Source organism: Gobio gobio (genome assembly GCF_949357685.1).
Source record: "Gobio gobio genome assembly, chromosome: 2".
Classification (NCBI taxonomy): Eukaryota; Metazoa; Chordata; class Actinopteri; order Cypriniformes; family Gobionidae; genus Gobio; species Gobio gobio.
In genome coordinates, this window is record NC_137098.1 from 69,763,176 (window position 1) to 69,786,783 (window position 23,608).

General features: G+C 41.7%; 1 protein-coding gene across 1 annotated transcript in view; it reads left to right on the forward strand.

The window, feature by feature from the left end:
* Positions 1-23,608, forward strand: part of ndrg2 (NDRG family member 2) — a 60,616-nt gene that overhangs the window by 31,966 nt on the left and 5,042 nt on the right. Inside the window, exons 4-7 of the mRNA XM_079802805.1 lie at positions 948-1,053; positions 21,582-21,702; positions 22,372-22,434; positions 22,517-22,577. Of these exons, the coding sequence (XP_079658931.1) occupies positions 948-1,053; positions 21,582-21,702; positions 22,372-22,434; positions 22,517-22,577 (351 nt within the window). The remainder of the gene's footprint in view (positions 1-947; positions 1,054-21,581; positions 21,703-22,371; positions 22,435-22,516; positions 22,578-23,608) is intronic.

The following is a 23,608-nucleotide window of genomic DNA, read 5'->3' on the forward strand; positions in this document are numbered from 1 at the left end:
ATTGCTAAACATTTAATTGTGGCTGAAAATCCACAGGCTAAACATTATACACTATAATGTATGGCGGAATAGCACTTCGACTCGGCGCAGTATAAAGTCCTGTTTATCCTGAGAGGATTTTTCTCTGCGTGACTTTTTTACTGAGTCGAAGTACTCTCAAAAGTGCTATTACATTATAAATTATAGTTATCCTTTTTAACCCGCTTAGAAAGCGCCACGTTTTATTTTGTGTCACCATACTTGGTCGTTCAACTATTCGTGTAACTGTATTTAAATAGGGAAAATGTGGAGGTGTTTGGTCGCTTCTAACTTGATCTGTGTTTGGTACCTTATGAATGAACTGGGCTTAGTGGGCTAAGCTAAGTGCTATCACAATGTCACCGCGCGTCAGAGCGATTAAGTGCACGCACTGAGACGAGAGAGGTATGTATCAACTCGTCTTAGTTAAGGGAATAACATAGTTTAATATGAAAAAACGGTGGAGTATCACTTTAAGAGCTGCACAGATTCAATATACTGTTATACATGCGTTTTCTTTGTCAACTGTTTACATTCACTTAATGCATAACCGGCTGTGTTTATGAGTATATTTGTAAATATTTTTGTGCGTATTTTCCGTTCAAGTGCAAAAGACAACAGTGGACGGGTCTACTTGCGCTTCAATCACATTAAAATGTGCGCACAGGAACCAATAAATGCAATTAAAATGCACACTTCGGATCAAATCACTGGTTCTCGAGACCCATCCCTACAGATAACTGTGATCTACAGATAAATACATTTTTTACAATCTTTAGTGTACAGTTGCGTGCATAATAATGATCAAAATGTTGTGAATATTAGATTTATGTCTAGTTTAGTACGTCACACGGTAGTATGTATCTTTCACTATAACTGAACAAGCATTGTTTTATCAAGCGTTGACCTCTTTGTGTGTGTTTGTGCAGGAGCACAGTGTGGAGACGCCTCATGGCGTGCTGCATGTGACGGTTCACGGCGCCGGAAACGCTCGCAGACCCGCCATACTGACCATCCATGATGTGGGAATGGACAGTAAGTCACTCGCGCTCACACACAGACAGTGTTGGGGTAACGCATTACAAGCAACTTGAGTTACGTAATCAGATTACTTTTTTGAAGTAACTAGTAAATTATAACGCATTACTTCTAAATTTATATCGGAGTTACTTTTTCTAATAAGTAACTCAAGTTACTTTGTTTTCATACTTATTGACTGACAGCTCTCCGGTCGCCATGTGGAGAGAAATCAGGAGTAAGTGCAGAGGCGTTGTGTATATACATGATGGTTACTGTAGTTCTAGACTAAATGTGATCATTTACTCATCTCACTTGCACAAAAGCAGATTCAGTGTTCCTCAAAAGGAAGAAAAACTGTGAAATACAAACATACATAACTAAATATTATGCAAGTCCAATAATTATAGGTAGCACTTTATTTTATAGGCCTGTTCCCCAAATACTATAGCCTAGAAATCTAGACGCACCCTAGCGGCAGCAAATGTAATCGTCTAGCAACTCTCCATTGGCTTGCGAGCATGAAAAAACTCTGTATAGAGTCGGTGGGCGGGCTTAGCATAATGACGGCAGAGTTGCGATGGTGAATTTTCTGCTACTTCCCTGCTAACAAAGAACGGCACTGAAGTCATTCTTAAAAAAGGAAGATGTGTTTGGAGTTTTGCCGACTGGATAGGGCAAAAGTTGAATCTCTCAACTGGCTCCACTGGTGGGAAAACGCATGGGACTCACCACTGATAGTGCTCTGGTTGGTCTGGCTTTGCCAGGCTACAAATACTATGTAATTATTATAATAATTGCAATAACAGGGTAATAACTAGGCTAGTGCACCTAACCCTTACCCTAACCATTAAATATGTTAAATAACACAACTATACTTTATGTATTTAATCTCACTTTATTAACCAATGTCTTTGCTGCTGAGCTTCGATGATCCAATTAAACCATACTTATTAGCAAAAAATACTTTAGATAAACCTCACATTTGTGTTTGTTTTCTTTTGTTTGTTTGTTTTATTGCTGAACTAAGGTGCCATTTAATCATTCTCTGCTGAGATCTTGAGAGATTTTAAACGTTTGCATTTTGGCTGTTCATTTACCAGACAAAAGCTTAATGGGGGCCTGAAAATGATACCGTTATCGACTTTGTGTAAACTACAAAAACACACATTTGTGGATAAAGGTGAGTCCATGAATGTGTGTCATGTGTTCAGTCTATAGGTGCATAGTGTTTTTTAGTGTTTCACAGTAACATTGGCAACTATTGGTCGTTTTCACAGATTCATTTAAACGTGGATTGTTTGATAACATTGCCATCTGTACATAAAAACACAAAGGAAAAGCTTTTCAGTCTTTAGTACATCGTTGTCATGTAAACATACCCTTAGAGTGTTGAACTTTCTTCTCATGCGATCCAGAATAACAGCACAGCTGAAAGGTTTGTTTAAGTGTGCCCTCTACTGTTCAGTCGGGAAATTGCATTTCCTTCAGCCTGAGGCTTTTACTTTTAACTTTTGGTGTGAAAGGGCCTTTAAATTTGCCCAAAAATAGAACTTTGCTATTAAAAAACAAGCAAGCCTCAGTCAGTGGAGAAAAAAATGGCACAAAAGGAACGTAACGCATTACTTTCTATAAAAGTAACTAAGTAACACATTACTTACTTTTTTTAGGGAGTAACGCAATATTTTGTTCTAATTCTAACTTTTAATAGTAACTTTCTCCAACACTGCTGAGAGACAGTAAGATGTTACATGTTTAGCACAAATAACACTGGTTTTGCTAAACACCATTTCCACAGGTGCACTTTTAAAGGATATAAAAATAATTTGATCTCTAAATAACACTTGCAAAACATACTAATTGAAAACAATCATTAACAGCAATCATTTCTCCAAACAAGCAATCATAGATTTCAGGGAACCTTCTTTAAACATGACAATTTATTGCATTTATTTGATCAAAACAGTAATTTTGTGAAATAAGGAATTTTTTGTATCATTATAAATGATCAATGTAATGCGTCCTTAATGAATAAAAGTGTTGTATTTTTTATTTTTTTTTAATTATTTTTTTTTTACTTACTCACGCCAGACTTTTGGATGGTACTGTATCCCGGTTTCCTAAAATTAAGCAGTGAAAACAAGTTTCAACATCAGTAATTGATCATCAAATCATCATATCTGACTGATTTGTGAAGGGTCATGTGACACTGAAGACTGGAGTAATGATGGTAAATTCAGCTTTGATCACAGGAGTAAATGACACTTTACTAGACATTAACACGAAGAGCACGAGGAGAACCGCCGATCTCATCCTGAAAACAGAAGAGCGACAGACGTTTAGAGATTCACAGTTAGCTGAAGTATTAATAAGCATATCATTAGTTAACTACATTAGTTAACATGAACTAATAATGAACTGCACTTATAAAGCCTTTATTTATCTTTGTTAATGTTAATTTCAACATTTACTAATGCATTATTAAAATCTTGCTGACATTATTTAATGCACTGTGAACTAACATGAACAAACCATGAACAGCTGGATTTTTATGAGCTAACGTTAACAAAGATGAACTAATGCTGAACAGAGGTGTAGTTCATGGTTACTTCATGTTAACTAATGCATTAACTAATGTTAACTAATACAACCTTATTGTAAAGTGTTACCGAAATAACAGCGTGTGAATCAGTTCAAAATGGCAGTAAGGTTTATGATTGACCTTGAAAAATAAAAATATTCATAGAAATATACAGTTTGTAATAATATAATATAATATTGCAATGATGTTTTTTTTGGCCTTGGTTTGTACGTATACTGTACTTATTTATGTATGCCATCATATTGCTCTTCTCTAAGATCAATTCACTGTGACTTTGATAATTAGCAAATTTCATATTTTTAACTGTAACTTGATGAAGGCTTTTATCAACACAGCCACATTTGTGGCAGATCATATTAAAGCTGTAGGACGAGTTCGAGAAAGGGTTCAAAAGTTATCAGCTGAAGTATTGAATTAGTGCTTGGCTGATAAACATAAACAAGATTCTGTACAATAATTACATTCATACATATTTACAGCAAACATCATAAAACAGATCTGAGTGTATTGAAACACTTTCTGGTTAATTTTAACACAGAATGGTGTCAGTTTACCTGTTCAGAAGTTGATCGAGTCTCGACGAGTCTCCGTTCCTCTTCAGTGTTTTGTGCTGTGAACGAATACAAATGTGTGAAGTTGTTTTAACAAGGTTTCTTCTCGCGTGAATGTTTGTGTGTTTGACGTCAGCATTTCCTGCAGTGTGTGATCATTGAAACCTGGTTAATCTAACTTGTACTAAAGCTTTTACGTGAAGCCTAACATCTTGATGCAAAGGATCCTATATTGTATCTATATACTAGAACAGATGGATCATAAAATCACCCTGTAGGAGTTTTAAACTGCATTTGAACAGTATACAGGTTTATTTTTGTGCCATTATTGAGCTTGCGCAAATGAAAAAGTCTGAAAAAGGCTCAGAAAACATCACTGGGCTGATATTAATAGGTTGAGTCACAACTTTTTTAAAGGTATCGCCACGGCGATTATTGTTAGTTTACCCAGTTATCATCTGTCCCAGTGCAAAATTTCAATGGGAAAATGGAGAGAATTGAGAGAATTTTCTCTTGAACTCTGCATATCGGTCAATGTTCTGGAGATCCGCTCCGTCACTCAGAGCCAGAATGAAGAGGAGCAAGAGAAGAGCCTTGGATCTCATCCTGACAACAAGAGAAGAAAGAGTGGGTTAGGAAGGTAGACTTTAATATGAAAGCAAACAACAGCCATAAGACCAGGGGCCTGTACCATGATTAACAAACTCAGGGTTACAGGATTATTTCGAGTTGACAAAAAAAACACTAATCTTTTCTGGCTTTGGTGGTCCCATGATGCCGATCATCAGCTTTCTCTGTCAACTCAGGCTTTGATCCGGAGTGTAGCTGTGACATCAGTAGTGAACAGCCAATCACACGCTGTGGATCAGTGGAAATTCACTTCTCGCAAGAAAAGCAGTGAGATTGATTTCTCTCTTCTGCAGAATATTACATATTTGGAAAATATTAATGATTTAAACAAATTTACAAAGGAAGAAGAAAAGAGCTGTCTATGAAAGAGGACAACTTAAAGAACTTAAAGAAAGATCTTATACGTCAATGCAAGTAAAGGTTATGAAGTTAGTTTATTTGATATATAGAGAGAACTGCTCGGGTTATGTATATAACCCTTGTTCCCTGAGAAGGGGAACGAGCACTGCATCGGGACGACGCTTTGGGGATGCTCCCTTAGCATCAGCGAATCTGAAACCAGAATGCCAACTAGGCCAATCCGATTGGCGTGCGTGATGACGTCATTGTGACGGCATACCCGGAAGTATAAAAGGGGAGCTGGAACGTAATGGCGGTAGTAATTGCTCTGAAGCATGCGCTCCAGGCGCGCCGAGGTGTGGCGTCGGGATGCAGTGCTCGTTCCCCTTCTCAGGGAACAAGGGTTATATACATAACCCGAGCAGTTCCCTTTCGAGGGAACTCGCACTGCATCGGGACGACGCTTTGGGGAACGAGTACCCACTAGGCCACACCGAAGGGTAGCGCCTGCCCTAGTGTGAAGCCGGAAACCGGGCACAGCTAGGACTGGAGCACCCTAGCACCAGGCGTCGTAGGGAGATCCAGGCTATAAAACCTGATAAAAGTGTGTGGGGTAGCCCACCCGGCCGCCTCGCAGATATCCTGCAAGGGGACCCCAGAAAGAAGGGCCACCGAAGAGGCCATGCCTCTGGTGGAATGAGCCCTCACGGCCACAGGTGAAGGCAAACTGCGCACCTGATAGGCCATGGTAATCGCCTGGACAATCCAATTACTGATTGTCTGAGTAGACGCAGGCAATCCCTTCTTAGGTGAGCCAAAACACACCAACAGTTGTTGTGATCTCCTCCACTGTGCAGACTTCGCCAAATAAACTCTGAGCGCCCTCACCGGGCAGAGTAGGTGAAGTCTCCCCTCTTCCGCCGTCACATGAGGCGGAGGATGAAATGCCTGCAGGACCAATGACCTGACCACCCTTGATGGCACCTTAGGCACGTAGCCCGGCCTAGGGTGTAAGATGGCTTTTACTCCTCCCGGGGCAAACTCCAGGCAGGTCGGCGTTACCGCCAAGGCCTGGAGATCTCCCACTCTCCTGAGAGAGGTAATGGCAAGGAGAAAAGCCACCTTAAGGGTCAGATCCTTTGGTCCAGCCGACTCCAATGGTTCGAAGGGGGCCTCAGCCAATCCTTCGAGAACCACTGCCAGGTCCCAGGTTGGAACTCTGGACCGAGCCGCAGGCCTCATCCTCCGAGCCCCACGGAGGAATTGTACAACCAGCTGGTGCCTACCCAGAGGCCCATCACCCAAAGGAGTGTGGAAAGCCGCAATGGCAGCCACGTACACCTTGAGTGTGGACGGGGTAAGCCCTGCAGAGAAACGATCTTGGAGGAACTCCAGCACTGAAGCCACTGGGCAGTTAACTGGGTCCACCTCACGTTCTCTGCACCAAGTGGAAAATACATTCCACTTGAAGCTGTACAGTCTCCTCGTAGACGGAGCCCTGGAGCTGAGTAAGGTCTCTATCACGTCTGCCGATAGGCCAGCCTCTATGAACCTGGTCCCCTCAGGGGCCAGACCCACAGGTTCCAAATCTCCGGGCGGGGGTAAAATATCGTACCCGCCGCCTGAGATAGGAGATCCCTCCTCAGAGGAATCTCCCACGGCTGACCTGCTAGCAGAGCTATGATATCCGAGAACCAAACTCGAGTCGGCCAACGGGGTGCTACCAGAAGTAGACTGACCCCCTGTCGACGGACCCTTTCCAGGACTCCCGGGAGCAGAGCAATCGGGGGAAATGCGTACAGACGCAGCCTCGGCCACGTCTGCACCATGGCATCCAGCCCCAGCGGAGCTGGATGCGTGAGGGAAAACCACAGTGGACAGTGGGACGTCTCTCGAGACGCAAACAGATCCACTTCCACTGGGCCGAACCTCTTGCATATGGCCTCCACCACCTCTGGGTGGAGTCGCCACTCCCCGGGCCTCAGCCCCTGCCTCGACAGGATGTCTGCTCCCTGATTTTGGACCCCCGGGACATACATTGCCCTGATGGACAACAGTTTCCCTTGGGACCACAGGAGGATGTGATGCGCCAGTCTGCAAAGAGGGCGCAACCTCAAACCCCCCTGCCGTGCCCCAACCAGTGAGGGAGGCGTCTGTTGAAACGGATTTCCGGCAACAGGACGCTCCCAACACTGGCCCTTGGGACAGAAACCAAGGTTTCTTCCATATGACTAGGGAACGAAGGCCACTGCGCGTTACCCTGATCATACAGAATGGATTTCCCCTCAAGGAAAGCCACCTGGTTTACCTCCGTATCAGTACATGGTGGCCGCGGAGGTCCGGGAAAAAGCTCCTCAGAGCTTTGTAGACCGCCAGCATTTCCAGGCAGTAGATGTGCCAGGAGAAATGCCTGGTCTCCCACAGACCTCTCGCAAAGCGGCCGCCATGACCACGTCACAGCCAGTGAGGGAGGCATCTGTTGAAACGGATTCCCGGCAACAGAACGCTCCCAACACTGGCCCTTGGGACAGAAACCAAGGTTTCTTCCATATGACTAGGGAACGAAGGCATCTGCGCGTTACCCTGATCATACAGAATGGATTTCCCCTCAAGGAAAGCCACCTGGTTTACTTCCCATAACCACGTCCCAGCCAGTGAGGGAGGCGCCTGTTGAAACGGATTACCGGCAACAGAACGCTCCCAACACTGGCCCCTGGGACAGAAACCAAGGTTTCTTCCATATGACTAGGGAACGAAGGCATCTGCGCGTTACCCTGATCATACAGAATGGTTTCCCCCCCCGAGGAAAACCCCTTGATTCCCAGCTACCACTGTAAGGGTCTCATGCAGCAGGCCAAGAGATATTCTGTTGGACGCAGCCGCAATGAGCCCCAGCAGCCTTAAACTGCTTCACAGTGATGCTGTGGCCTAGCTTCATTTTAGAGACCAGGCCGCCTGGAAGAACCCGATATTGGTACGCTTTGCCCCAAAAAGCGAACCTCAGGAACTTCCTGTGACACAGAAGGATGGATACAGGGAAGTATGCGTCCTCTTCAGACCCATCGTGACAGACCAGTCCTCAGACTGGATCTGAATCACAATGGAGGAAATGCTAAGCATCTTGAATCTGAATCTCCTCAGAGAACGATTCAAGTACCTCCGGTCTAAAGTTGGATGCAACTCGCCATCCCTCTTAGGAACTATGAAGTACTGGCTGTAGAACCCGGACTCCCTGTCTGGCGGAGGAGCACATTCTGTGGCCTCCTTACCAACAGGGAGTGAACTTCCTGTTCCATTACCCGAACCTGCCCAGGGACCACTGCCGTCCAGACCACCCCACTGAACTTCAGGGGAAGGTAACCGGACTGCAGTCTGTATGCCCCTTCCTACAGTCGCAGGCCCCAAGCTGATATATTCGGAGGCATAACCATGCGCCGAGATAATCTGCTAAGGGAACCAGCCTCTCGAGGCCGGTCTCGGGTGTCAACCGAGCCTCCTCCCCGACCCCCTGAAGCGGCTTACCGGCAGGGCGAAATCGAGGAAGATTTTCGGTGTGCGTACGCGTTTGCTGGACCACCGCAAGTCTTGCTAGAGGCGGCTGGTGCAGCACGCGTGCACGGGGAAACGATGTGGCCCGAAGCGTACTAGACGGCGGGAACACAGCATCGATTCCCGAAAACTCCACAGGGGAGGCGACCTCGATCGCTCCTACCCGGGAGAGGGGGCTGGCCAGCAGGGGGCCTCATCTAAGGGAGCAGCTCAACAGGGCCACAACCCTAGAGCGGACACTGCGATTAGCAATTGCCTGAAACTGATGTGTCCCGCAGGCCACAAGGCGGCGAGAACGACATCAACTTCAGGAGGGCTCCATCTTAGATGAATATCCAGTTCACAAGTTAAACACGCTTGGGTGACAGAATTAAAGTATCCAACTTATCAAAGTCGGATAACATGACACTCAATTCCTCGGAATTAAATGCCATCATAATCACCAAACCCGTGCAACCTGATCTGAATAATAGGCTGAATAAAAAATATATCTAACTCCTCAAAGTCAGATAATATTTTAATTTAATTCCTCAGAATTAAATGCAGCCACAATAAGGTGAAACATAGTCTGAATGATAGGCTGAATATCTAACTCCTCAAAGTTAGATTATATTTAATTTTAATTCCTTAGAATTAAATGTAGCCGTAATTAATCAGACGACACTGTTTTATTTGTATTTATACGGACTCATAGACCCCGCGTTGCCTCAGCAACGTGGTTCAAGCCGTCATAATACAATTGGCTTTCATCCCTCGAGAAAAAAGCCAAACAGTGTCACACAATACAGTGAAACATGGTCTGAAATGACTGAATATCTAACTCCTCAGAGTCAGATAATATCTCATTTAAATCCTCAGACTTAAATGCAGCCATATCAGACAAATACTGATTTATTTTACTATACGGACTCGTCCGTCAAGCCAACCAGTATCTCATGCACACCGATCGCGTGTGTTCACATTAATTGCAGACCCATAACCTGCGCGCTGCCTTTTTTTCCTTTTTTTTTCCAGCAATCGCGTGGATGGAATCTTGCATATTTAAGAAGTGCTTATGACTTTGACTGCCTCGATGCTGAGTACGTCTAATTCCTCAGAATCAGACCTCTCACACATCGCGTCCTCCGCCCCGGGGGAAGAAGCCGCAGCGCGGGCTTCCACACGGGGAAGAAGAACATCTGAACTGTCAGATAAAGACTGGGAAAATGCCTCAGCAGTCCCAGTCCCGCTGACAGTCCATCCGTGAGCCCCATGACCAGCCTCGCCGCACCGCCTCGGCGGATGCGGGACCGATCCACGGGGCTCACGCCGAGAGCGGAGCACTCTGAGCGTCAGCTTTCATAATGCTCACAAGCGGCTCCCTCGAGAGCCGCTCGAGCATGCTGAACGCCCAGGCAGTGCACACACAGCAGGTGTGTATCCGAGCCCGACATGTAGCGAGGGCAAGGATGCACACACTGCTTGAACTCTCTCACTTTTTCACACTTCATTTCAATCACACACTTTCACTGACATACAACAGTAAATAGACAGACAGTTTGACAGATAGCGCTTGCTGAAGAGCAATAACTACCGCCATTACGTTCCAGCTCCCCTTTTATACTTCCGGGTATGCCGTCACAATGACGTCATCACGCACGCCAATCGGATTGGCCTAGTTGGCATTCTGGTTTCAGATTCGCTGATGCTAAGGGAGCATCCCCAAAGCGTCGTCCCGATGCAGTGCGAGTTCCCTCGAAAGGGAACTGAGCATCTAAGCTCACAGGTAGTAATTTTTATAGCTTTATTTGTTGATTTTAAAGCTTATTTGTGTGACCTTTATATAGGCTATTTATATTAACAAAATGCCTATTAATGATTGATTAAATAAAATTTTACATGTGTACTTGATTAAGGGTATAATAATTACACAAATGATATCTAAATCATTCAAAATTATTATTATTATAAATAAGCATTGTTAAAAGCCAGGCGCTTTAGTCTTTAAAACCATTTGCTATGTAGTGGCCTTTAATTTGGAGTAGAAACAGGAGGAGTGACTTTATTGCATCAGAGGTGTGTCACTTTGCTCACAGCTGATTGGTCTAATTTAGTTTGTGATGTCTTATCCAGAACATAACCTGTCCTGGAGCAGGTTAGCCGTGGAGCGTAAGTTAATATGGAGATGAACACTGCTAAAAGCCAAACCGCTTTAATGGTACCTAAAACCCAGGATTGGCACAAACTAAATGAAAAAAAAAAAAATCCCATGTTTTTTGTCTATTCATGTCTTTTCATTTTCTCAATAAATAGTTCTGGTGTCCTCTACAGAGCAGAGGATATAGCATATAGCATCGTTTTTTTATATATATATCCATTTGTGTTTTATGCTCCAAACAATGTAATGACCTAAAAAAATTGCATTAAATAACGCTTTAAAGCAATGTAAAGGCAGATTAATAGATTAATAGACAAACATTTGTTGCAAAATAGTTTTGAAATTCCAATTATTGGTAAAAGTGATGACTTGTAAATAAATAATCATACATTTCTCTCTGACCACTGCTATGGTGGAGCCGTTGCTTAGCCTGCACTTTAGAGCACCCTCAGTGATTTGATTCTGGAACCGGGCCTGTGTGAGTACCTGATGCTGTGTGAGTGAGCATGTCTAATAATATTTGTTAATTTTGTAGGCTAAACCTTACGCGTTTTTTTCCATTCCACTGTGCTAATTTTCCGTTCTTTTTCTATGTAAACATGCGCTTGAAGAACATTTTTGGCCGTTGCGTTCGCGTCTCGATCTGCTATGTTTCTGTTTATCCTCGTAAAATTGCTTCACCAAGCGTGCATTTGCAGCGTTGCCATGTCCACTTATTATAGGCATCTTTGGGCTTGTTATTTTTCCTATATTAATAGGTAAAGTGACAACTTAGTTCAGCCTTTGTGCCAGTGTCAGTTCTTTTTAACTGAGAAAAATCAGCTGTTAAAGCCGTAAAAAAGCGTATGCAACCCATGACCACCCCATAGCTACATCCCTGTTCAAACATGATGAAGAAAAGAGACGTCAGTGAAGAGAACAGATCCACTTGATCTACTAGGGCACAGCTGTCGTGTACCGAGCCCGAGCATGATGTCCCATCCCCTCCCCTCCCCATGTCCCAGAACCAGTCCCGTTATAAACCTAAAGTGTAAAAAGTTGAAATATAAGATGTTTGTTGTGGTAATGATGACAGTAGCGCACACACAAGAAGTAGCCGTTACATTTTCCAGCACGGTTATGGGATGGATACATGCCACTGATCCGTGCCCGAGTCCACCTCTTCAAGCGGACCAGGGCACGGTGCGGAGCGATCACACTGGTCTATACCTATGTTAGTACACCAGTGGCGTAACTTAGTAATGATGGGCCCCAGTGCAGGTTATTACGACGGGCCTCCTGGTCTGCACATTTATGAAGCACATACAAACACACACACACACTGCGCTCTAGAAGGGAATATATGCAAATTTGTGTGCCTAACGTACTTCATTTAGACCAACACTTATCAGTTTCTTATATTTAGTTGAACAGTTCTCTTTGCGTACACCTCTCTCCAACACACGCTACAGTGGCTGTGCTGTTTGCGCCTGGCCGCAGAAGCCAGATGTACCAAATCAGCACTATGGTTTTGAAATTACCGCAACCTTTTTGGTATTTTTAACACAGTAACCCCAGGAAACGCAGCAACTGCATTCCTCTACGAGAGGCAAGAGACTAAATGAGACAAAAGAGGTCCGAAAAACTTATCAACACCAAATATGTCCCAAATGATGTCCCAAAATCTGGCTAGCTTTATAAGTAACTTTATTGTGTCATCCCTGACAGGAAATTTGTACAGCTGTGTATTACTTTATGTGTTAAATAAACTTAAACACACACACACACAATTTAAAATCATACACACATATATACACAATGAAACAGCCCTAAAACAAGAACAGCCTTTTAAATGGGGGCATGGCAGCTAATAAGATACGCCAAATCCTTTAAAAAAGCATCTGTACTGTACTGTACTGTCACCTATTTGAGTTGCGTCCGACGAGCCTTTCGCTGAGCAAAATCATCAACAATGTCCTTAATGTCCATTTCACGAGCTCTGATGCGCTCAATTGATAATATAGCCAGCCCACTCAACCTCTCCTGACTCATGCTGCTCCTCAGATAAGTCTTTATCAGATTTAATTTGGAGAAGGAGCGCTCGGCTGCTGCCACTGACACAGGTAATGTCAAAAATAATAGCAGGGCAGTGCATACCTTACCATAGGAGGAAGTTATGGAGTGATGATCAACAATCAACATCTTGGCAAGTTGGTGGATTGAGGACTGCTGAGCAATTTCTGCTTTAAAACAGGCCCTGAATGACAGTAGTTGTGCAGGAAATGTAAATCCTATGTCCCTGTTGTAGTGGTCAGCCGTGGAAATGACATATAACAAATAAAACAAGACTAATTAATTATGTGGTAATTGGAATATTTTTATTGGTTTCCTCAAAGTATTTCTATAGCCTACGTTTGCTTGCTAGTGCTACTGTCTTTTTTTTCGATAAAACACCAAGGCAAAGGGCACATTTCGGGGTGTAGTGAGCGGTGACGTGTGATTTTAAATTCAGCGCATTTAATTTCACAAAGCATAGGCGCCGATGTTTCTGCCAGTGCGTGCCCAGTGCCCACACAGTAGATCTGGTGATCTGATAGTACTAGTTCACTAAACAAATAATTCATTAAACACATTTATCATAAGCACTTAACTCAAAAATAACTAGGCCTATTAAACAATAAAATAACTAGAGAACTGGCTGACTAAAATCAGATTTCAAAGGAAGCAAAGGTGAAGTCCGTATAATTTATATAGGTAGCTTACCTACTGTGTTATTTATTTTATCAGTCAATCGTGAAAAATCTGGTGGTCTAAAGTTTCTGGCAACATTAAATCCAGGATAGAAGAAAATTCTAGAGAAAGAGCAATAGATTCACGAGTGCACAGAACACAGTTTGAGCACGCACACGTAATATGCGAGCAAGAGCAGAGCCGTGAGACATTTGAGAGCGCACGTCGATTTTCTGCTAGAGAGCGGAGAGATTCGTAATATGGATGCGCGTTAATGCCCTCGCATTTGTCATTAAAATAACGCAATAGAAACGGCCTCAAATTAACTATACAACGAGATGAAAGTCGTGTCTGAAAGCTGCAATCGTTTTTATTATTGGTTAAAATGAATGGAGAATATTTAGCCTTTTTTCCCGAGGGTGCTCGAGCCCCCGCGAACCCAAGGTATTGGCGCATCCTGTCACACTGACACTTCATCGCCAGGGCCCCGCTTGCGATGTGGGCTGGCGTCACGGGCCCCACCGGCCGCACGGGCCCCAGTGCGGCTGCACTGCCTGCACTGTCTGTAGTTACGCCCCTGGAGTACACCATAAACACCTGAAAGAACCAATAAAACCAAACTGCTATGCAAAAACTGCTTTATTGGGATGCTTTTGGAATTATATGCAGTTTAAACATGCATGTGGCGCTGCAACATTTTTAATCTATGGTTAAAAAGCAACATTTTGAGCCTCGTTTGATTCTTCCCTCCCATCGAGATAAAAGCAAATCATTCTGATTAATAGCAAGGGTACGGCTTGCTGGTTTTTTTTCCGCTTTGATCTCCGTGATAGTGCACAGGTACATGTAGAATATTATCACATTCAACAGTTACATAGAATTTCCCTTTTCTACATTGGTCAATGATACACGTTAATTGATTGGTTTTACTGATAATCTTGTACACTTCGAAGAGGCCTCTGCTTCTGGTGTAGTTATCCCTTGTTTGAGTACCAGAGCCATTGCAGATTTCTTTTACATTTTCTATGCTGTCCTTGATGAACGATTGCACTTCAGTTCTGCCACAGAGACTTTCATTCACTAGGTGGTTCACCCAAGAATCTTTAACATCTGTTTGAAACCCAGGTGGGAGAATGTGTTTTCTCTTGAACTCGGCGTATCGGTCATTCTGGCGGTCCACTCCGTCGCTGAGAGCCAGAATGAAGAGGAGCGAGAGAAGAGCCTCGGATCTCATCCTGAAAACAAGAGAAGAAAGTGTGGGTTAGGAAGGTAGACTTTAGTATGAAAGCAAACACCAGCCATGAGACCAGTCATGTTGGGGAAGTCTTTAGCATTTTCCAAATTTTGACTTTATACATTATTTTAAGGACTAATCGACCAGTTGGTCGTAAGGAAGCCATGAATAATTAGGATCTCCCAGATCAGACACTAAGGTCTAACTTAGATTTTACTCTTATTTTCTTGTTTGCGATCGTTATGAGTTTGAAGTACTGTGAATATTTTAAATACTTTAGAGACATCACATACTCATTAGAGGAAGTGCGTAAGCATGTGTGTCAAACAAATAAAAAGAGTATTCTAATATGGGACACAATTGCGCCCTTTTACCGTTTCTACAGTTTTTACAAGCATTCAGCGTCATTTATGGTTATGATCTTTCACGGTACATCCTCTAATATCTTTATCTAGAGTCAACGCGCTTTATTCAAGCTCTATGCGCTCCATGTGTGTTGCTTCTCTCTCCCACTAAAGACGTAAAGCTTCACATTGGCCCTCATTTATCAAAAGTGCGTACACCAAATTTCCAGCGTACACCTGGCGTACACCCAAAACCACGGTGACTTTGAGATTTATCAATATGGACGTTGGCGTACGGCACGCTCAAATCCTACACCAGCTCAGGAGGTGGTGTTCGCACGTTTTGAGTTAGTGCGAAAATGCGCAGAAAAACAATTCCTAACACCACAAAACGCACTGACAAAGATATGCTATATTATGACCCACTGTAAAAAAAACAAAAACAACAACAACAACAAATAAAGCCCTATCCGCACGGGATAAGTATTATCTGGGGACCTCGTGTGATTTAGAAATGACTCACCCCACATCTGAGTTTTGCGTGGCGCATTCGCACGGGATACGCTGTGATTTTACTCGAATTTACTGACTTATCTCCTGGATATGATGTTACTTGAAAATGTTTTTTCGTTATATAGCTGTATGAAATTATAAACAGTCGTATCGATATCATTTTGATTGTTTTATAGTAATACAAATAATTTCGTTCAGTTAGAGAACAGACGCAATTAAAAACGTAACTAAGCAATATAATAACTATATACGGTGGAAGATTCAGTTTCAAAGCTAAATGTAAAAGTGCCCATTTAAGCGAGTTGTCATTGTACTGTTCTGTTTTTGTGTTTTTCATTAAGAATAATATTAAACACACCATTCAAGCAATTTACTCCCAAATTGTGCTCATTCTAAAGTGAAAGTAGTAGCCTATAATCCGCGCGGCCGCTCATGAATTCATAACGGTGCACATATGCAGCCAGCGCCATTCTTCGTGAAAGATAAAGATAGAAATGCTCACAGGACACGAAAACCTTGCAAAAATTATATACGATCGGCCTAATCCCGGCCAAATAGATGCCGATTCGCACGGGACTAATATTATCACCTCGGTGTTCGGCGAAATATGGTAATTTGCGGGGGAATTTTTACTTTACATATTACAGACATGGCCGATTCGCACGGGATTAAGATCACAGACATTCTCTGCAATTATTACAAATCACCAGAGGTCCCCGCATATACTAATCCCGTGTGAATAAGTAATTATTAGTGCTGTCAGTTAAACGCGTTATTAACGACGTTAACGCAAACCTATTTTAACGGCGTCAATTTTTTTATCGCGAGATTAACGTTCTTTTTGGTCTAACAAACTTTGTAGTTTTTTCACATGCTGTTGCAGCAACTAGTAACGTTAGAAAAACTACAACACCACTCCGGATGTAGCTAGACCGGAAACAAAACATCAGGCACGCTGCGGCTGCCCACACTTGTGGGCCATTAAAAGAGTAGACGTGGATGGCAAGCGTGAGACGCCGAAATGAGAAACGTATTATGCCATGGTTTAACTCAGGGGTCTTCAACTAAAAGTGCTTGTCTTGAGCGCTGCTTTCTGCTCTGGTGGTGCTTGACCGCGCGTCTGGGTCTGAACGTAACAGTGAGCATTGCAACGTTAACTGTTTCATTAGCCTACGTCAAAAGGCTTCGCGGTCCGGATTTGGACCGGAGTCCGCTAGTTGGCGACCCCTGGTTTAACTGCACTATAGGCGGAGTCCTAGTTTACCTTGCATGTGCACTTTGTAATTTTATTTTGTATCACCCTGTTTTGATCCCTTAGAAAGGGCTGTTGAAGGGGCTGTTTGTGCAACAAAGTATTTTTTTTCACCCTTTTATTGATGGACAGTGTTACATTGTGTGAGCGATTATTTGCTCCAAGTGTGAATGACTGCTTCAAGTGAGAATGTTGGTGTGAAATCGAACACTACAGTATGCCAATGTTGTTTTCAATAAAACAAACATTTGAACAAAGCAAGCCGATCCACTTTTCTATGTTGATAAGAGCATTAAAATAAGAAAAAATAATGGGACAAAAAGAAATCAAGGGACATTTAGAATAAAAAAAAATGTGCGATTAATTGTGATTAATTGTGAGTTAACTATGGCATTAATGCGATTAATCGCGATTAAATATTTTAATCGTTTGACAGCACTAGTAATTATAAACTTCAGTGTTTATTTTTGTGCAACATGAACTTCAATTTGTGTGACTTTACCAAAGCATTTGATTTGTAGGCATATGTATTCCTCCAGTTGCGAGCCTGTGCTTTACCTGACGTTGGTTAGGCCCGGCAGCTGCGCACGGACTGGGACTGAAAATAATTCAGACTGACAAAATAATAAAAATGACATTCTTCTTCTTTTAAATAATAATAAAATAAATAATAATAATAATAATGACATTCTTCTTCTAAATAACAATAAGCGTCTTAATAATACAAATCATAATAATAAGAATAAGAATCTTACAAATTGTCATGCAATTATATTAATGTGAATGAATGGTACTCCACATCACATCATCATCACTATTGTACACATATTATTTCAAAACACGTGCTGTAAAATAATGAATTGTGATAGGCCTAGGTAATTTCTCATCCAAATAGCTATTTAAACTGGATTTCCACCGTACACCTTTTTGTGGGCACCTTTAATCCCACTCTTTAAACTCCCAAATAAAACAATTTAGTTTTTTTTCCACTTCCCTGGTGATGGTCTCGATCTCTACTTCAGAGAAGTTTCGCTTCATTGCCGTCTTCCGTGTGTCCATGGAGTAAAATGAGGGCGTGGGGGAGGCGGAGACCTGAATATATAGGGGCGTGTTATTCTAATGACGATCGTTTTCAGCTGCGGCATTTATCAAGGGCAGGTTTTGCGTACGCCTGGATTTCAGAGGTGCGCACAGCTTCATAAATCAGGCGGTGAGAGGAGTGTAAGCATAATCTTACGCCAACATATACGCCCGTTTCTACGCAAGATTGATAAATGAGGGCCGTTGAGAGCTGTAGATGATGCGGTTATTTTAACAACAGTAGCAGAAACACTGTGAGCAGCAAAATACTTATGCTAAAACACTGCAGGAAAAAAAAGTTTTTTGACAAGTTTATGAGCCTTTAGACATTTCCCAAAGACTGTAAAAAAATATGGACGTAGTGTCCGTGATGTCACCCATAGGTTTATGAAAAGAGAGTTTTTGAAGCCTCAAAGTTGTCCGTCATCGCGCGTCACTCCCAGATAACTGACAATTGGCAAAGAGGCGGGACGTGGGCGGAGCTGAGGTGACGTGATGATTAACAGACAGCAGATAAATGGCTATCCACCTGTCACTCAAAGTGGCCACGCCCTTAATTATGCAGAACTTTAAGGCTTTATATAATGTAAACGAATGAGTTATAAAAATACCCCCCCCCCTCACAGTTGTCATGAAGGGAAAAATTAGCCATATAGATCAAAACCACAATGTGTCCTAGACTGTAAACATGTGTTCTTCTGCTGTAAAGTTGGGCATTTTAACATGAGCTCAATGAGATTCTGCTCCTTCTGGAGTCTGCCTCTAGTGGCCAGTCGATGAATTGCAGTTTAAGTCACTTCCGTATTGGCTTCAAGAGAAACTGCGGGAGATTGGTGCTTGGTTTTTCCTCAAATGTTTAGCATTATTAATGAGTAGGGCTGGGTAAAAATGTATCGATTTTAATAAATTCTCATTTTACGAACTATTATTGATTCTTAAATCCCAAGAATCAATTAAGTATCAGTTGATAAATCGCAATAATCTTTGAGCTTTGTTACTTTTGATGTGAAACCCAGTCTCAGATTTCAAATTACGTCCATTTTATTACGAAATGTAAACAATAAATACTGGTTTGGTGCTGTTTAATGTGGCGTGACAGATCTCAAGAGAAGCAGCAGCACGGTGCGCACATGCACGGATCATCTCTTCCGCTTTAATACCAGTTACAGCACAAAATAAACATTAATGAACCTCTGAAGGTTTGTGAAGAGATAGAGTACAACTTACCGAAATCCGTGTCACTCATGTAATCAACCGTGGAAAGACATCAATAAAACAGCTTGTGAACAATGTCACGTAAAATCACGTTTACCTCAGAAAAACCATTCAGTGTCCATTAACTCGTTAGTTGATAAATATATGCATCACATTATATATTCATTATCATTTTTAATGTTATGTTTGAATAGATCCAGTTTTTTATCACTGCCACCATTTAAATGGTGTACAAAACAAATTGGAGTAGAAATATTACCGGTATGTAATTGTAAAGTTAGTAGAATAACTTTTATTATTATAAAAAAGCATCCTTGAGTGTAGTTTTATGTTTGTATTTAATTTAAATCAGTTAATTTTAGCCTTCAGTATTAACCAACTGACTCCCATGTATAGTTTACAGCATTAGTTAAGTTTTTTTTTCCTTAAGAAACTTTGCCATGTACTGTATCTGATACATATCCACAATAATCGATGAATCGCAAGCTTGTGAATGGAAATCGATTAGAATTGTAAAATTTGTGTCAGTACCCATCCCTTTTAATAAGCATATTAAGATCATTTCATAATAAACTGAAAATTATTCAGAGAGGGCAAGGGAAGGCAAAAAACTTTGAAATTATGTGCCATATACACGCAGGTGTCGACATGTAAAATAATAATAATAATAAATAAATACATCTAAAACATCATGACAAAACATCTGATCTAACCTTTTTATACGCACATCCAGATGAGAGGAATATTTACTTTTTTTGGTAAATATTGATAAGATTTCACTGCCTTTGGCTCTCAGGGCCCAAGATTCTCATCTTTGACTATTTTGAGTGTTTAAGATTTTTTCTTTTACAAAGTATTACGGCTCCCCCGATGGAAACTGTTCCAAAAAAGTATTGTCCGGACGGACCTCCACTGGGAGGGAAATATAGAGACCGGACCTCCTGAAACTTTAATTGAACACCCCTGATGTAAAGAATCATCATGACTGTCTTCATTTCAACACTATGAATATTATTACCAAAAAAAGTAATCTGATTTACACGTGTAAAAACTACAACTTCACCCATGGACAGTATAATACATTAACAAAATAACTGGATGCGCATTAATATAATCACATTTTCTATACATATATATTAAGTGTTTCAGTCATTTGAACAGAGTGCAGGTTTACCTTCGTGTCGTTCTTGAGCTGGTGTAAATGTAGAGTCTGAGCTGAAGGTCAGAGAGAGTCAGTCGTGTGTGAGACGCTCACTGGACTCTGATATTTATTGAAGGTGGGTGTGAAAATTCACCTTGTTTCTTGGAAATGCATCGCAAACACTTTTTTTTAAATTTGAGTGTTGCTGCATCTAATAATAATATATATGTTTTAAAGGCAGCTGTGCACGTCACGCTGAACAAAGAGCTCTTCACACTCAGACCATGCGGTTCACACTTGATGAGTGTATTTAACTACACAAACTGAGTCAAAGTGCATGAGTAAGAGCATAAACACATAAAACAAATTCACTAGAAGTTTCTGTTATTGCTTGTGCAGTTTTTGGGAACTGGAAAGTTGGCCAGAAATGAGACTAGTTTGTGTGTTCAAATTATTCATTTAAGAGATTTGACCAAAAAAAAAAAAAACGATAACAAAAAAAACCTTGGTCAAAACAAATCCTGTCAGTAAGTAACATACTTGTAACACTTTTTTTTTTTTTTTTTTTACATACCTTGATATACTTATGGTGATCATGGTCAAAAATGACCGGCCTACAAAAAAAACTGCTTATAAATCCATCATTACTCTGTATTATCACCAAATATCAGATTAAATCTGAGTGATCATAGGCCTCATTGATCTGAACTTGTGCACCTCAGTTTCTTGACCAATAAAAAACATCATTTGTGGGTAATTTTGGCAATACTGAATAACATTTAAAACATATTCTGTACTTTTTATCACGCTTTAGTGTACTTTAGTATATTAGTGAACATGTAGTACACTAATACACTATGTTTCGTGTATATTAGTGTATCTAGTGTACTTTTTTTCTAGTTTAGTGTACTTGCCTTGCCCTTAATGTTTAACCAGGAAGTTTGTTTTGAAATGATTCACACTGTGTTCCTGGTCAAAAGTGACCAGCCTACAAAAAACTACCTTATAAATCTATAATACTACCTTATAATTCTAAACCTTTCCGTATTGAAAGAAAACACGTTGACAAATGATTTAATCCGATAAATGTGTGTATGAATGAAACGTGAGTTGTGTTGTATGTAGTTTTTCTGTATTAAAATACTTAATTGTGAAGTCAGGACTAGTCATGCTATTCACGAACCATCAGACACGTTAACCTCAGGTCGAGTCACTTTAAATGAAACAATGTTTTTCTCTGTGTCTCTCAGGTAAGAGCTGCTTCTCCACCCTGTTCAAGTTTGAGGAGATGCAGGAGATCGTGAAGAACTTCACTGTGGTTCATGTGGATGCTCCGGGACAGGAGGACGGCGCCGCCATTTATCCTGCTGGGTATGTGATGTTTTTTATACACATAAAAAGTGTGAATAATTAATATACACACCGTTTGACACTTGTCAAACCCTCTTTAGCTCCTCAGAAGGTGTTAGTGGTTTTACATCCTCCATGTTTGACGCAGACTATTTTTATGCGTTCATACATCCTCAGGCCACTGTGTCTCACATCAGACGTGTTAAGAGTCCTATAAATGTGACCTGTGCTGGGAAAATGAGTTGCAATGAGCACATTTTTTGACCTTCTCTATTAAAAAACCTTCAACATGATGTATGATTTATTGGTCAGCAAAGTCAATTTTAAGAAAAATCGAGTTAAAATTTTCTGAAGTTTCCAAAACAAAATCACCATCAACCATACCTTGAAATTTGGCACATGCCAAGTCAAAACCAAGTATCTATAGGAAAAATATATATATATATTGAATACCTCATTTGTTTGATTAACATTAATGAAGAAGACAGCCTATATATTAATATCTACTGTAAAGGTACTCCTCTCAGAAAACGTACAAATAAAGATACTTGTAGATGTTGGATTGCTATTTCTGGCATTGGGATCACTAGACGAGGGTTAATGAACACATTTTTATGGAAACCTCAAATTTGATCAAAATTGCAATTTTTCACTTGTTTTGCCTCACGAATGTTATATTTTCTCTGACAGATACCAGTACGCAACCATGGATCAGATCTCTGAGATGCTTCCCGCCATCCTGCAGTTCTTCAAGTGAGTCATTCAATGGTCAAATCTTGATATACTTGACAACATGATTCTGAGATTTAGGGCTGATTATTTTCATCTGGTTTAGTTTCCGCACAATTATCGGTGTTGGAGTCGGAGCCGGAGCTTACATACTGTCCAGATTCACTGTGAGTGTCACGTGTTTCATTTATTTCATTTATAGGATGTGGATTGACATGCTTTTTCAGAATATACAGAAATTATGTTTTGCATTTCATTGATGAAATAAATAATAAACCGATTATTGAATATCAAAAAAGCCATTAAAATAAAACCATGGTCTCTTGGAGAACCTTGCAAATACCATGACTTATGAATATGCTAATGAATTCAGATTCATGGTACAGTGTACACCGAACAGGTACAATATTATGACCACTGACAGGTGAAGTGAATAAACACTGATGATCTCTTCATCACCTGTTAGTGGGTGGGATATATTGGGCAGCAAGTGAACATTTTGTCCTCAAAGTTGATGTGTTAGAAGCAGGAAAAATGGGCAAGCGTAAGGATTTGAGCGAGTTTGGCAAGGGCCAGATTGTGACGGCTAGACGACTGGGTCAGAGCATCTCCAAAACTGCAGCTCTTGTGGGGTGTTCCCGGTCTGCAGTGGTCAGTCTCTATCAAAAATGCTCCAAGGAAGGAACAGTGGAGAATCGGCCACAGGTTCATGAAGGACCAGTGGAGAACCGGCCACAGGGTCATGAAGGAACAGTGGAGAACCGGCCACAGGGTCATGAAGGACCAGTGGAGAACCGGCCACAGGATCATGAAGGACCAGTGGAGAACCGGCCACAGGGTCATGAAGGACCAGTGGAGAACCGGCCACAGGGTCATGAAGGACCAGTGGAGAACCGGCCACAGGGTCATGCAGGACCAGTGGAGAACCGGCCACAGGTTCATGAAGGACCAGTGGAGAACCGGCCACAGGGTCATGGAGGAACAGTGGAGAACCAGCCACAGGGTCATGAAGGACCAGTTGAGAACCGGCCACAGGGTCATGAAGGACCAGTGGAGAACCGGCCACAGGATCATGAAGGACCAGTGGAGAACCGGCCACAGGGTCATGGAGGACCAGTGGAGAACCGGCCACAGGGTCATGAAGGAACAGTGGAGAACCGGCCACAGGGTCATGAAGGACCAGTGGAGAACCGGCCAC